Raw genomic sequence first — 16,037 nt, 5'->3', positions numbered from 1 at the left:
TTTGTGAAAAAGTACCTGCCTCTGTCAGAGAAAGCCTGTGTTCGAATCGCGCTCCAAGGGGTGATTTTATTCTTTACTTATCCGCATCATTACTGAATTCTTGCTCGCCGACAACGCTGACGTTACGCTCACAGCCAACAACATCACACTGACGCCGGCTCGATCCATTGTGCGAAACCAGGCTGATTTCAAAAAGAGGCACGTTCACGGCATGTCTCTCGGTAGAAAAATTCTAGTTCCAATCAAGTCACTCTTATTAATGTCACCACTTATTTTATTCTCGTATTTTTATCCCTTTACTTTAGCTGCCTTAAACTAACTGGGATTTCTAATCACTTTCTCTTACTTATGACGGCTAGATAATCCCTCATTCCTTTACTTAACACCGAAATAAATGAATTTTTCAACAAGAGTGTGTCTACTGTTCTTCCTGTCATCGCAATCGAATAATCATCATCACTAACGCGATCATTATCCACGTATCTGTAAAGCCATCAAGAGCCCAGGCCATATAGCCAGCCATCGGGACGTTGGCCACGCCATCCCGCGGATCTCGCCTCTGCTGCACTTTCCACGGCGACCTCGGAGAACTAACTCACATGGCCTGGAAATTCTTGTTGATTTTTGTGGCGGTTACGTATTATATCACGCTGTTGTTTTCTCTGCCTCCCGTAGACAACGAGGTCGCCGTGGAGGTCATTTTCGGCAAAGGCGATGGCTCAAACGCGTCACGGCTGCCGCCCCTGTTTGCGCATGGCGGTTCCAGCCGCTACGCGCCGGAATTCACCCTGGACTCAATACAAGCGGCGCGCGAGGCAAAGGCGGCAGGCATCGAACTGGACCTGTCCTTCACGCGAGACAACGTCGGGGTGCTCTTCTACGACGACAACCTCGAGAGGACGACGAGCAGCGAGGGATTCCTGGCAAACACGTCTTTTGCTGACCTGCGACAAGTGGATGCCACAAGCAATGATCCACTTTCCAAGAAATGCCGCGACTGCACTCGCGTTCCGACACTCCAAGAAGGCATCCATGAGTGCCTTCGCCAAGGACTGCGGTTCATCGTCCACGTCAAAAGGTACGATGACCGCGCCGTGGCGCTGCTCGGCGTGCTATTCAGCCAGTGGCCTGAACTGTACCGCCTAGGGCTAGTCTCCTCACCCAATGCAGACTTCATTTACGCCCTGCGGCTTAAATACCCCGACATCGTTACGGCGCTAACCTGGCGACCCGGGCTGCTTGCGTACGAAGACCCGGAAAGGCGACGTCCTCGCTACGAAATCCCCAATAAGCATTACAAGGCGGTCATCGCTGACTGGCTTCTCGAGCAGGCACTCAACACCGGCCTGCTTCATTACATCACCGGTGCATCTGCCGTTCTTTTGTGGAAGGATAGATTGAACTTCGACAGTGTTCGCACGTGGCATGACCGAGGCGTGCACGTGATCGCCTGGACGCCAAGAAAACGCGTAGAGAAGGACTATTTTAGGCGCATTCTACGAGTGCCCATCATGACGGACTTATTAGAACAAAAAGCGCAGCGTAAGGTTGTAGCTATGCCTTTCTACTGGTGGTCTGGTACTCGCCCGTTTTCGGCGATCCGGACACTAGCTTTTTTGATAGAACCGAATCAATGTATGACATAAATTGTTTATTCGATTTCATTGGAATCTATGTTCCAGCGACACGTACATTTGCTGACTAGGCATGTCAGTGTCGCACGCGTTCCCGTACCGGGCCTCGGTGTGCATACAAAGGGACACGTCCCACAAGCGACGTGTCCCCCAAGTAGTTCGAAAAACACGAAGCCCTTGAATTTATTTCCGATATTTCTATACACGCATTCGTGTACCGTTTCTCAAAATAGCGTTATCTACCACCAACCTATGGCTTTGCTATTAAGCTGAAAAGCTCTAAATATAGGTGCGGTGCTATTTTTTCAAGTGTGCATTACTTATGCATATTTCGTGTTGTCTGTGCATTTCCTCACTTTATTTTGGTGTTTGTTTCGCTACATTTTTGTGTATATTGTCTGTTCTTGTTCCTATTATGCATTGGTTGCGTGTAGGATCCTGCATCTTCTTCGTTTTTAAGGGGGGATAATATGGTGTCGTGGTTTTGGTTTCTGCTACGGTTTTGGAACCGGTTTCCTGGCACCACACAGGGCGTTGCATAAATAATATATAGTGATGCCTGTGTACATATAAAGAGAGTTTCAGCCGGGGTCTCATTTGTGAAACTTTATTCTTCTTCCCGGCCCGCGTTTCAGGCGCCGAGCCTCGTGTTCACCGTGCGTCGGGTGTCTGAAGCATGGTACAACAATTGGCGACGAGTATGCTATTCGAACCCATGTGGGCGACAAACAAGTCGATCCGATGTGCCTACGTGCCTCCTTCAAAACGAACGCAACCACCGAGCGAGACCGCTGCGCAATACATTATAGAAATTAAACACATTGCTCATGCTGACCTTCGACAAATTGTAGAACGGAATCCCGTCCCCGAATCTGCAGAGAAAAACATGGCAGCATATCCACGGAGTGAATGATGGAGAGTGGAGCGAAGCAATCGTCCGTCCATTCGTTCTTGATTCCATCCGTCCATGCGTCCGTCTGTGTGACCGTCCATGCGTCCATCCGCCCTTCCGTGTGTGCGTCTGTTCGTGCGTCCGTCCCTGCGTTCGTTCATGCATCCGCCCCTGCGTCTGTTCATGCGTCCATCCATGCATCTGTTTGTGTGTCCGTTCGTCCATCTATTCAACACTCCAAGTACCACCATCTCGCATCTTTTCATCATGTATCCCCCATATAGAAGCGCCGCTATCCAGCGGACATTCCAAAGACTAAACGAAAAGTGGCACACGCACACTTTCTTACGGCTAGCGCTTCGGGTCTACTTCCCACCTTTAACCACCTCGAGTTCATGGTATATACTAGTTCACTGTATTCATGGCACTGCGGCCCAACGCTCGCAAAACCTTTCTAAAACCAAGGAGGTTACCCCCGGCGAGTATAACGTAGCAACCTTTTCCTGTCAGATAGTGCTCAATGTACATGCCAATGGCTGCTAATGGGAAATAAAGACGGGAGAATTCGGCTTTTACTTTCTTACGGCTTGCGCTTCGTATCTACTTCCCACCTTTAACCACCTTGAGTTCATGGTATATACTACATCATTGTATTCATGGCACTGCGGCTCAACGCTCGCTAAACGCTTTCTAAAACTAAGGAGGTGACACCTGCCGAGTATAACGAAGCAACCCTTCCTTGTCAGATAGTGCTCAATGTACATGCCAATGGCTGCTAATGGGGAATGAGAAACAGGAGCATTCGGCTTTTACTTTCTTACGGCTTGCGCTTCGTATCTACTTCCCACCTTTAACCACCTCGAGTTCATGGTATATACTAGATCATTGTATTCATGGCACTGCGGCTCAACGCTCGCTAAACGCTTTCTAAAACTAGGGAGGTTACACCTGCCGAGTATAACGTAGCAACCCTTTCTTGTCAGATAGTGCTCAATGTACATGCCAATGGCTGCTAATGGGGAATGAGAGATAGGAGCATTCGGCTTTTAGGTAACGCGCACGCCGCGAACTTTTTATTCTTCAACGAAGCACAGGAGAAATCTCCCACCGGCACCACCTTGCAGGTCAAAATGAAACAGTTGTTACACACTATGACAACGACCATGACAATGAGGGACGAACGGGTGCCGCTTTAAGGAGCTTCGCCCCTAAAATTCTGAAGATCGGAGCTGAATTCTCGATTCAGAAGGACCTAAAACTTGCCATAAAAGAGGAGCGCGTCGACCGCGCATTACAAAAGCTGGGGGCATTTTCATGCGACGCTGTGTCTTCGCGACAGACGTGTCTTGGCGAACTTGCTTCCAACCTTCGGAGCGTTCCTCTTCCGGCTGCTTCGCAAGCCGTCGCCGTCTGCTCGCCGACTGCGACAGCTCCCTGGGCTGGCGCTCGCTCGCTGGATTTCGGGCCGATCTGTTGTGCCCCCGCGATCTCCGACGACAGCGCAGCTCTGGCCGACCGGCTCGCCCTACGCCATCTTTTGACGCCGACAAGAGCTCTCACTGAGTGGTGCCCCGTCCTAGGGCTTCTGCGACCGTGTCCATTTTTCTTATTTTCCCCTTATTTCCGTATGTGGTCTCTCTGTTCCTGCGCCTCTCTCTATCTCTATACCTTTTAATCTCATCCTTTGAATCTCTCCTTACCCCCACCCCTCGTGAGCTACTGCTGAGGTGTCCTCCCCCTGAGAGACAGAGACGGAGTTCACTTTTTCCTTCTTTTCTCTCTTTTAAGAATAACTCCGCCCCCCCCCCCCCCCTCTTCGACTACCAGCGCGTCCGAATCCGTTTTTCTGGCGTCGCCGTCGGCGCACGTTTGAGCGTGGTTCTGCTGTGGTTCGTCACAGTTGCTGGGCCGACGCTGCCGCTAACCCTGCAAGGACCCTTATCTGTGTGCGTTGCGGAAGTAGAGAACATTACTTAAGCGTAGGCCAGTCCACAAAGGTTGTAGCTATTGATAGACCACGCCATACTTTGACTTCCCTTACTGTGACAATTCCGGCCCAGACTGCTAGTGTGCTCACTTGTGCTGCACCTATTAGAGTCCCAGCTGGCCGTGCTCCTGATGCGCCTGCTCCTGCCGTATTGCCTGCAGTAGAGCATACCATGGTTCTACCTGCTTTGATTGGGAGTACTTCCGTGGCGACGATGGCTGTTTCGGTCGGGTCAGCTACTGCTAATCATTCTTCGCCTGCTTACATGGCAGCTGTACATGCTTCAGTTGAGCCAGTTACTCCCACTCTGCCTGTTCCTGCTCACGCTCCGGCTGGACTTCTTACGACCAGTGATAACTTCCGGAAGACTGTTCCTGCTCTACGTTCACCGGACGTGCATCCACTGGTTGCTGCATCGGCGGCGCCGATCAATTCCAAATCGGAGCCTCATCACTACCTGCTTGCTTCGGCCCCTACTATGCCGTAGTTACACTGAAAGGAACGTTAATGGGCCGATTCTCTCGTCCCGCCGTAGTGCTGTCCTGCTGTCGGCGGCTGCACTTGTAACGTCTGTCGTGGAAAAGGCAATGTACAGGCGTCGGCACCGTAGACTTAAACATCACAGTGATTATGCAGACATCCTCTCTCAGGGGAAGTTATGATGACTGGTACACTTGGCAGTGTGCCTCTCTTTGATAATATTAGTGTGCCTACCATACAATTTTATTCTTCATAGTGCTGCGTGCAGTGTGTGCTTGTGTTACGTGTTACTCCCGCATGCCTTTCTATTCAGGGGGGGGGGGGGGGGTGATGTGGTGCTACTCTTTCAGGTGTGCATTGCTTTTGCATTTTCATGTGTTTGCTGTGCATTTCTTCACGCTGTTATGCTGTCCATTTCACTACTTCTGTGTTTATACCATATATTTTTGTTCTTATTTTGCATTGGCTGCGTGTATAGGACCCAGCATCCTCTTGATTTCGAAAGGGGGGGAGGATGATGTGATGTGGTGGTCTTGGTTCCGGTTATAGTTTCGAAACTGGTTCCCTGGCCCCACAGAGGGCATTGTATAAATGTATATATAGGAATGCTTGTGTACACATAGAGTTTTCAGCCGGGTCTCATGTGTACCACTCAATTTTTCTCCCTAGCTCACGCTTCGGGCACCGGGCCTCGTGTTCTCCGTGCGTCCCATCCGATGCACGATACAACAAATGGGTTCGACCAGGCGTCGGTAACCTTTTGAACTTGAAGGCCGAATTCGTGAAACCGAGAAGGCTGGGGACCCCACGGCCAATAAAGAGGGAGGGCAGAGGAACTTCGCAGGCTCAGCAAACAATTGGCGCACAACTGTCCCAGCTTTGGCTAGATTTTGGCTATATTCAATTCAACTGAGAAGATGCGGCACAATGGCGAATGGAAGTGATAATTCTTCGAAAGTGATGCCTAACCCCACTTGACGTACAAAATGTAGTGTTGACCTTAAGAAAGGAGCTGACGAGGGGAAGGGGGGAGCTTCTGGGGTCAGGCCGGAATCTGCATATTAGTGCCTCACGGATCGCAGGCTGCCCACCCGCTTCCTGAAACAGGAGGTCATGCATTCGAAATTTAATTCGTAGTACCGCACTATAAGACTTGCCTGAGACTAATCAGCTTGTATGGGTCCGGCACGAAGTAGGGATGTCCCGTGCAGGAAATTTTTCTTTTTTGGGGAATTCTCCCCTGTTTTTTAGCCAAAAGAAAAAAGGAACCTTTTTGATATTGCAGGTTTTTTCAGGAATGGTCAAATTATCCTATGACGACAGAAAATTAGCGGTCAAATTGTGCCTTCATCAGATGTAATCGGTTCTGGCACATATGCGTGGCGCTATGCTTGCGTGGCGCATATGCGCCACGCAACCATAGCCTTTGAGATTGTTAATATTACTTACGCGGAGCGATTTCTAGTTCACTATTGACCAAATCTCTACTGCGACGGCTGACCGCATTTTTGATGGAGGCGAAGATGTTGTAGGCCCGTGTTCTCAGATTTGGGTGCAGGTTAAAGAACCCCAGGTGGTCAAAATTTCCAAAGCCCTCCACTACGGCATTTCTCATAATCATATGGTGGATTTGGGACGTTAAACTCCACATATCAATCAATCAGTCAATCAATCAATCACTTAAAGCCCACAATGTACAGTGTACTAACAGTATATGAAGTAATGAAGAGGAGGAAAGACTGGGAGATTAGCCAGCTCTCAGATCGGCTGGATACCCTGATGATATGTGGGGTTTAACGTCGCAAAACCACCATATGATTGAGAGACACAGTAGTGGAGAGCTCCTGAAATTTGGACCACCTGGGGTTCTTTAACGTGCAGCCAAATCTCAGTACACGGGCCTACATCATTTCCGCGTTCATCGGAAATGCAGCCGCCGCAGCCGGGATTCGATCCCGCGACCTGCGGGTCAGCAGCCGAGTACCTTAGCCACTAGACCACCGCGGTGGGGCGGCTGGATAACCTGTTGAATTTATAGTCATACTTTTGTTGAGTGGCCATGGAAGGGCTAGTCGTGATTTTTAAAAGTCCTGCGTACATGAGACACGTGGACTGCTGTGCAGGAAAATATGCTGCGAATTTCGTCCGCGTTCACAAATGGTTAATCAATGATGTAGTCGGGGGTCTTCCCATAGGACCGGAGCCAGTCAAAGTCATGCGGAGATGACGAGAAGAGGAGCCTGGAGCTGTTAGCAATACTTTTTATTTATATTATTTATATGTCGCGTGTTGCTACATGGTGGAGGTGGCATCATAAAAGCTCTCTCTGGGAGCTTGTCGGGAGCGCCTCGGTGCTTGCGTTTTATGCCCTGGTCTTCCCAGGATTCCCTGCAGAGGGCAAACAATGGAGTTCAGGACAGTCCAATCAAAATGCTGTTTTGATTTCCATCCCCAAAAGTAGAAGATGAAGCACTGCCGCTTTTCCAACCCACAAAAAAAGAAGAGGCACGCCCAGTTCGTCCCATTGCGAATTAGAAAACGCTATATGACACAGCACAGTGCAAAGACGTACGTGCATATCAATTGTGGTTCGCTGAAGTGATGAATGTGCCACGCTGGGCAGGCTAAGGTTTGTGGAAAACAGTGGCATGAAGGCACCACTAATAACGTAGGAAATGGCTTCTTGGCCAGCACAACCACCCTTTCTACGCCGTTTTCACTGCAAACAGCCCTTTTTAAGCTATCAGTCGTTCGGGCATGTTCAAAGAGTTTTACGAGGGGAGACGACTGCACTGTGAAATTCGAATTACTGCTGTTGTCGCCGCTTTTGGCGTATATTTGGTTGCGCTGACCCAGAAAAAAATCGCGGTATAGGCTAAGCCGCAACTTCTCATGCTTCCAAATTAGCCAAGCCACGCAGTGTGATCATAACACAAGCGAGAGCTCAAACATGCAGTCCCGGTGTTTAACAGTGGGTTTAACCCGAAGTGGCATTGAAGCCTTTCACAATTATTGGTTACATGTTCGTGCTTCTTAATGAGCATAAACACCTGCTTGTTTTGAGTTAACCACAGTGTTCCTTTAACATGCCCAACATTGTGATTGTATGATCCCGGTCGTGGAGGAATGTAATCAGCGGCTAATTGAGGTCACCCCTGAGGACGCACTCCCGCATTCATCATTTGACGCAACAATGCCACTTGTCCAGCGTAGGCACTGCACCATGTCACCTATAGGCAGATAGAAATTTGGTGCTTTTTTTTTTTCGTCTTTAAGAACCAAGCTTTCATTGTGCGGTGCGACGTTGTTGCAATCGTTTGGCATCGCGTGCTAACTCGACGGCATGATTTGCAAGATCCGCCCGCCATCGGCGCTTCCACTCCCGTTCGCGATTTAGCACGGCTTAGAAGAATGCCGGACCATTGGTACGCAGTTGCTGCTGGCACTTGGTGTTGGACTGTGTGGTATGCGTTGTTTTAATACTATGAGACAACAGTTTAATGGTGTTGTGTCTGAGTGACTTTTTAATGACACTGTCTTTCAAATGAGTTTGAAAGGTTGCACGTGTGGAGAAATCATCATGCATGTAAATTTTTGCCTCTTTATGCATTGATAGACGAGTATTGGTGACTTATTGGAGCGCGATGATTAATGTATTATTCATTTATGAAAGTAAGTAGGCATGTGGCAATAGTGAATATCAGGGTGATATTTTATTACAACGAATGTATTAGGCATTTATTAAAGAAAGTATGCTAGTGCGAATTGGTGAGTTTTAGGTCTAGATTTTAGGATAATGAAGGTATAGGCTTTTATGAGAAAAAAAACTATAATTAAAATAATAGTGAATTTCAGGCCTGACGCAACCTCTAAGTGTTTATTAATTTCGGTCGAATCATTTTGAATAAAATCTGCGTAGTATATATGACATACGAAGAAAAATAAGCACATTCTTCATGACCTGACTAACCTGCAAAATATTTTTATTCGAACTAAGACAAATGCCAAGTTTTTTCGTTCAAAGGAAGTCGAAACAACTTTTCGTTGTAGCAGGATTTGACTTTCGACAAGATGCAAGTGGTAATTGTAAAATGCATAGTACTTTAACATTTATTATTTAGAGCATATAGGGCAGTATAACAAGCTCTTAAGCTTAAATAATGATGAAACGATTTCAGGGTAATGTGTTCATTTTGGGGGCGCTGCAACACTTTTTTCGAATAGCCATGGAATGAATTCAACAAAAAAGCTTATGAACTTACAAATTCACCACCGCAAAAGTTTTTAGAATCCGTCCAGTACGAGCGGAGTTTCAAAAAATTGTTGCACGCTGCAATCGCATTCTCTCTTTTCTCGCCCCGATGAAATTGCTGTAAACTAAGCAGGAAGGAATGGCACGGGGAAAAAAATACGTCACGCGAGCCTCGTGACCTTGAGCACTTTTTCTCTGGCTCCTTTTTTTTTTCTTCGTACACGTGGCTTTTCAGTGCGATCGTGCACGTACGCGTGAACAAGTGGCGGCCTCCTGTGGCTGCCCCAGTAACAAACGAGCACTCTATGCTGAAATCAGCCAATGGCTGATACAATGGCTGTGAAGAGTGAGGTGATTTTTGAGCTTGTAGCATCATTTGCCGAGAGAAGAGAGCACTTTTTAGCTGACCTTGAGAATTTATTGTGAATTGCAGGCTGCGTGCAACACTATAATATTTGGCTCGCGTGTTCTCGGTAGCCTCAACTACCAATCGGAAGCGTTTTCTGACCATGCTCAGAAAGTGTTGGAGGGGCCCTTTAACTTTAAAATGGGGCTTTGCGGCGGAGCGCATTTCTCTTGGCTAAGCGCTTTCATGACTTAGCATTTCTACACGGAAGTGAAACCATTTTTACAGGCAGTTACATGTGGAATAATATACATCTATTCGTTCATTGCGAAAACTTCGGAATTTTCAATAATTACCATTTGAATCAAAGCGAATTCGAATAGTTGTTCGAACATTCCAAGCATTCGAATGTTCGCACTAGCTTAAAGAAAACCCGTATATTTTAAAAAAAGAGGGGCTAGCCATAATTCTAGCCACCGTTACAAATCATTTTGCACGAGTCTTTCGAGAGTCTCAAATAAGTTACCAAGTGCTTGCCTGCATGCAATGTTTACTTGCATGATCAACGCACACTGAAAAAAAAAATTCACCCAACTATAAAGTAGCGATCCCTACGTAGAATAAATTTCGCACAAAAGTTTAAGGAATTTTTTTCTTTGTCAGACACACTAATTGTGAGATTTACCACAAAACTAGGCCAAAAAAAGTACAGAAGACGTTATTAGAATAAATTTTAATGTAAATGTGAAAAATAAAAAAACAATGTACGAAAAGGCCACCCGCCGAGGACAAGGGCCAAACTTGCAATCTTCAATAACGCGGCTACGTCAGTTGCACGGTTCCCTTGTTTTTTTTCTCTCATTGTACAAGTAACACGAAAAGTCAACTAGCCCGAACTATCCCTTACTTATCTTTCCCACTGCTCGTGTTGTCGTTCCTGCGTCTCAAACAGACGATGCAGATCAAGTTGCAACCGCCTTCAGGGACTAAGCTGTCACCTCACAACCTCATCCTGCCGGCTGCTGCCATCACTCAAGTCATGCTGATTGCCAACCCTGCCAAAGTGAGTTGAACAAACATGTTTCGACCAGTGAAAGCTCTGGCCTTTAAAGGCGTCCTGCAACCCGAAATTGTGGCCTCGAGGGAGAGAGAGAGAGAGAGAGAGAGAGTGTGTGTGTGTGTGTGTGTGTGTGTGTGTGTGTGTGTGTGTGTGTGTGTGTGTGTGTGTGTGTGTGTGTGTGCGTGTGTGTGTGTGTGTGTGTGTGTGTGTGTGCGCTACAATGTGTTGCTTGGAGTCTCATAACATGGCACATAATTTTATGCAACTTGAAACAGATAATTACAGGCTCCTCATAACCGACCAGTGTACATTTTGATTTGAGAGAACTCCAAAAATGACAAGCCATCGGGTGCAGCTATTACCACCTAGCATGTGCAACGCTTGATCACGTCAGCACACAGAATGGCGATGCACTTCCGCATGGCCCACATATAGAACTCATTTTGAAATGAAATGGGAAAACAGTGTCATCGAAACAAAAACTTTCAATGCGTGCGCTGCAACCACGGACTCGTAAGCAGTCATCGAGAGTTAGTCTGCTCACGCATTTGCGGCAAAAAAGTGATGATGGCTGGGACGTCATCATAACTTTTTGTATTGGCTACAGCGTAGTGGCGTGAGGATGGTAGGGGGTTCACTGTTAAGTCATATTTGGGAGTGCCATTGCTCCGAGGTACTCAATCGGTGACTTCATATCAGAATACATATAAAATAACTTTCGAAACGTATTTGCTGTTGAGATTTTGCAGATAATGTACTCAAGCTCACGGTAATTGATCCCCCAGGCTATCTGGCCTGCAAAGCTTTGTGCCAGCACCCTCTAAGTTGGATTAAGCTGGAAAAGTTGCATCCCATCGAAAATTTGTTTTAAGCATATCTTGAAGCATGGTTTAACAGTCTTCAGAAAGTGATTGGCTCTATGTGACAGAGGCATTCATGTGACTGACAAAAGGGGAATTCCGTTGTGGTCATAAAGGTGCAAGTGGCATGCCTGGTTTTGGAGAGCCTCTAATTGATTTTGATAGCATTGTTGGAGTTCGTGGTGTTAATTGCGTGCCATACGATCTACAGTGAAACCCAGATATCTTATAATCTAAATTGTATGAAAGGCTAGTTCTCAAGTAGACTGCAATGATATGGAGCCAGAAGGAACGAAGGAAAATAAGACCTGTTTAACAAGACTTCTGCTCAGTGAGAGATGAACAAAGGTGCAGAATCTATGTAAAAAACCAATCATATCACTGGCAGTTTCGTTTGGGCAGTGGTTTCAATAAATTAAAAGGTTTCCTTTAGTGTAGTAGAGCATGGAGCTCTTAAAGCTTTCACTTGTCTGGGCAAGTTTTGTTTTGTGATTGAAAGCTCGGGGTGATGAAAATTTTATGTCCAACTTGACATAATTTGTGTAGCGCAAGAAACTGTGATTAGGTGCTTTTATCATCACAAGTGCCTATAGCACGACATTCGTCACCAATAGGGTCACAGGCACATTTATTATTACGAAAACTTGATCGGCTTACTTAGCCAGATGCCCCCTAATCTTCCGTTACAGGACAACGTACGCCTGAAATAAAAGCTGAGCTACGTTATCGAGGACGAAAACCACACACATTCGGGTGAAGTAGACTGCCCCGTCGACACAGCCGCTGCGGCCACCTCATGACAACAACAGCCACCCAGCTAACCAAGAACACCACCACCCCCGCTGCCAAGAGGAAGCGTGACAGACACCTGCGTCTGTCACGCTTCCACTTTCGGAGCCTGTGCAAGTGCCAGTACACGATCCAGCTCCCGCACATACCGCAGCGATTCTTCTGGCATCATCTCGCCATCGACGCGGAGAGCTCTTAGTAAGGCCTTCGGTCATCGGCCATCTGATGGCGGCTCTCGGCTATCTTTGTGCCATGGGCTCTAGATTATGATGTCAGCAGAGCATGTCGTTTGCAGCTTTACTATGATGACTCTAGGCTTTTGACCAAATTCTATGCCTCCCCTGGGGCTCAATATTGGTTTCCCGCTAGCTGCGATTTACGGGTATTTGCAGACGACAACTATAGCAGGCGTGAGCGTACGACTAAACGAGGGATTGAGAATGCCTTACTTAAAATATAGAATTCGCGGGTACGAGCTCCGAAAGCAGATGGCAGTGCAGACGACATTCGGATGCCCTGTGTGAGGGGTTGGGCGTGATGGGCTCTGAAGTTTAGGCCTAGTTACATTGCTCACTCCTCACTGTACTTTGGCAGCGATGGTAATTGTTTCTGTAAGTTAGAAGAAGACGGGTCGTTGGAACATTCACTCATCAGTGCAACAGTATCCTTTCTTCGTCTCTATTTTTTTAATTCGGAATTTCTTCATAATATACAACTTTCACCAAGAAATGCTGCGTAACGCGCACGCAATATACTTTGAAGTGTGTAAGTCTGTTCTTATTAGCTCTATATTGTCACTGTTTGTGCGTTAGGAAGCCTGAAATACCTGGCTAATATAACACATTTGTACCGACACTAGCAGAAGGTAACGTATGCCTAGCTGGGTCAAAAAGAAAAGGAAATAAAAATTAACTCTGTGTTGCTTTGAAAAATCGTGGTGAGAGAGTAGCACCTGTTTTGACAGCTTATAGAAGAAAAACGAGGTTATTGTATCACGGCTGCCATTCTAGACTCGTTTTCACGAATTTCATTTTTTTAAACATCAACGTGGCCTTTCATGCTGACAAGGTATTTGGTGCCATGTTATGATGACTTCTTGCTTAAACATATCTGCCATTATTGTGCTGTTTTAGCGAGTGCACTTTGTTGTTTCAGTGCCTTGAATTTGTTGTGGGTACTCAAGGAACCCTTAACCAAGACGACCAACGTCTATGTTTCATGATCGGGTGTGCTATTTGGGAATGAACAAGTGAGCTGTTCCTAATGGGTAGGTCTCATAGGCGTATCAGCCGGGGGAGGCGAGGAGGGTGCGAGCTTCTCTACTGAGAAAAGTTCAGAGGGCTGGGCCCCCTCCACCACTGACAGTGGTCACAGTCAGCAGCATGCTAGGAAAACCAACAACTAAGGCTAAGTTTTCCTTCAAGCGCGACGCCAGCTCTATTACCACTCTACTATATTGCTACGAGAAAATGAAAATGTTAGCAGGAAATGCTTTCATGTAGAGAAACTTTTCCGAAATTCCTGCTCTGACGATTGTGCGTGAAGGCTCCTAGAAGTGTGGGTCGCCTATACGACGCTTTCACGCCTTGTACAAATGGATTGCAAAGCAGGCTGCAGTACAAGGTGCGAAAGCGTCTTGTATTGCAGCTTGCATTGTTATGGATGGGAACGAGGCGATCTTTTTATGGACCAGTCAGTGCATTGGCTGCTTCAGGAAAATTGTTTTCTTTCATCAGAAACGAATAGCGTCATCACTTCTTTGTCGAAACTGCTGGTGGCCAATGATTGTGACGAATCCTTTCATATGTTTTAGTTCTGCCGTACTAGAGGCACCACAAAAGGTTTCCACTTTAGTCTCTGATAAATCTGATCAGCCTTGCTTACGGTAACTAGGAGTGATGGCAGCAGTTTGCAAAGGGGTGACGAATAAAGCAGTGGACTCGAGTACAGCGGGAAGATCAGCTTCTAAGCTTACTCCACAGCTGGACCCACCGTACCAGGGAGAACGTGAAAGACCGTGCTTTTTTAACATGGTGGAGGCCTAACTAGGAGTGGGGCTACTTATTTTTCACTCAACTTCAATTCTGTTTACAGCTCAAAATACAACTCTGAGATTAGCTGCCAACACTTTATTAGGACGGCGCTTCACACTCTAAGTCAGCTCCCTTGCCATCGTAGTCTATCATGATAATTTTTGCTTGAATTCTTTCGATTGAAGTCGCAGTTATGTCAACAAAGGTGGAGGAAAACCTCTGCGACTGATAACGATAGCATCACAGCTCCATTTTCTTTAAGTACATGAATCATGGAGTCCGCAACGCTTGTGCGAGTAATTATCCCTGGTTCTTTTTCCTTTGAAACGCACGCCACTATTTCAAATGGTGCCTTGTCTAAATTCGCAGTGGCAAACAGGCTGCTCAAGGTTTCCTGTTCCATCGCTGGTTAGAACGACATCTCGACGTACCTGGCTACACTTCTCCAGGTGAAGAAATGGACTCCGACTTCTGAGAGGCTTCTGTTACCATCCCCATCAACGCTTAACCCATCCTCAAGACAACTGGCTTGCATCCCACCTCGTCATTTCGTTTAGAATTTCCCGCATTCAACGGCGACCCATTATAAATAAACACTCATACATACAGACACACACACACACACACACACACACACACACACACACGCACACACACACACACACACACGCAAGCACGAACCACACACACTAAACTTAGGGAAATACAATGCTGCTACATGTCGACCTGCTGTTTCCTAAGAAGCTAATCGGTTTATTTCTTGCACTTTCATGCCGCACTCATTAGGTTTCACCCTTGTTATTATTTTTTGAACTAACTGGCTATAAAAAAAAACAGTTAGCTTGGGAAATTTTCCCTCCTCATTTATGTTATATTGGCTTGTACCCGTTGTACCTCCTGCTGGTATGGACTACCCCCTTTTTATTTTTGGCTATTTTCATATATAGGGGGCGAAAAAAGTACACACACAACGTAGTTGTCATGGTAGTAGTAGTAGTAGCAGTAGTAGTAGTAGTAGTAGTAGTAGTAGTAGTAGTAGTAGTAGTAGTAGTAGTAGTAGTAGTAGTAGTAGTAGTAGTAGTAGTAGTGTGAATAAAGACATGAGCATGAGTGCGGAGGAGGCAAGGGGTCGCCAGGCGGCTGTGTGTGCAACAATGAATGCTTATAGAGGGATGAATAGAGAGCACCTTAAGTCGGCCCATGGCTGCTTCACACACTACTGAGGTTCCCTCTGCGGGTTGATGTATGTGATGTTTATAAGGAAGTTGTGTCCAGTGTAAGATTTCTTGGTGTACGTTTTTCACGAGAGTGCCTAGCTGTTGTTAGATAAAAAGAACTTTATTTTGCGTTGGTGGTCTTTGTACACTGCAAGCCCAGGTAAGGACATTTTAAAGAGCGCAAAAAAAAGACGTTTACGACGCCGGGAGCCAAAACGTTTTTTTCTTGAAACTCCATATCCGGACACTGCCTGAAAAGGTTTTACTTTCTCTTTGTTGGAAAGGGTTATATTTTGGGATGTTCTGCAAATAACAGGGAATAAGCGTATTCCCACACTACCTGCGTCACATTCTAAACGTAGATAACAAGAACGCTGTCCCTTTTGATGCAGTTGTGCTGAAGGACCTTTACTACATATAGAGAGTGAGAGTGGTAGGTTGACAATTTGATAAGAATGCGTGGTCTGCACGGGCTGATTTCAGAGAA

General features: G+C 46.4%; 1 protein-coding gene across 1 annotated transcript; it reads left to right on the top strand.

Annotated features, from left to right (window-relative positions):
- The first annotated feature begins 531 nt into the window (after positions 1–531).
- LOC142784731 (glycerophosphodiester phosphodiesterase 1-like) lies at positions 532–4,677 on the top strand. The gene is made up of 2 exons (XM_075883232.1): positions 532–1,578; positions 4,622–4,677. The coding sequence occupies exons 1-2, from the start codon at positions 600–602 to the stop codon at positions 4,675–4,677; spliced, it is 1,035 nt and encodes a 344-aa protein (XP_075739347.1). The 5' UTR covers positions 532–599.
- The last annotated feature ends 11,360 nt before the right edge of the window (positions 4,678–16,037 follow it).

The sequence above is a fragment of the Rhipicephalus microplus genome, unplaced genomic scaffold (genome assembly GCF_043290135.1).
Source record: "Rhipicephalus microplus isolate Deutch F79 unplaced genomic scaffold, USDA_Rmic scaffold_15, whole genome shotgun sequence".
Taxonomy (NCBI): domain Eukaryota; kingdom Metazoa; phylum Arthropoda; class Arachnida; order Ixodida; family Ixodidae; genus Rhipicephalus; species Rhipicephalus microplus.
This window is presented reverse-complemented; position numbering and strand designations above follow the sequence as displayed.

What these genes read in the sequence shown, in the direction of transcription:
- LOC142784731 (XM_075883232.1), top strand. Translation starts at nt 600, where the DNA reads ATGGCCTGGAAATTCTTGTTGATTTTTGTGGCGGTTACGTATTATATC. An exon ending in GCCTTTCTACTGGTGGTCTG is followed by an intron (nt 1,579 to 4,621) that starts GTACTCGCCCGT and finishes TGCACCTATTAG; the next exon opens with AGTCCCAGCTGGCCGTGCTC.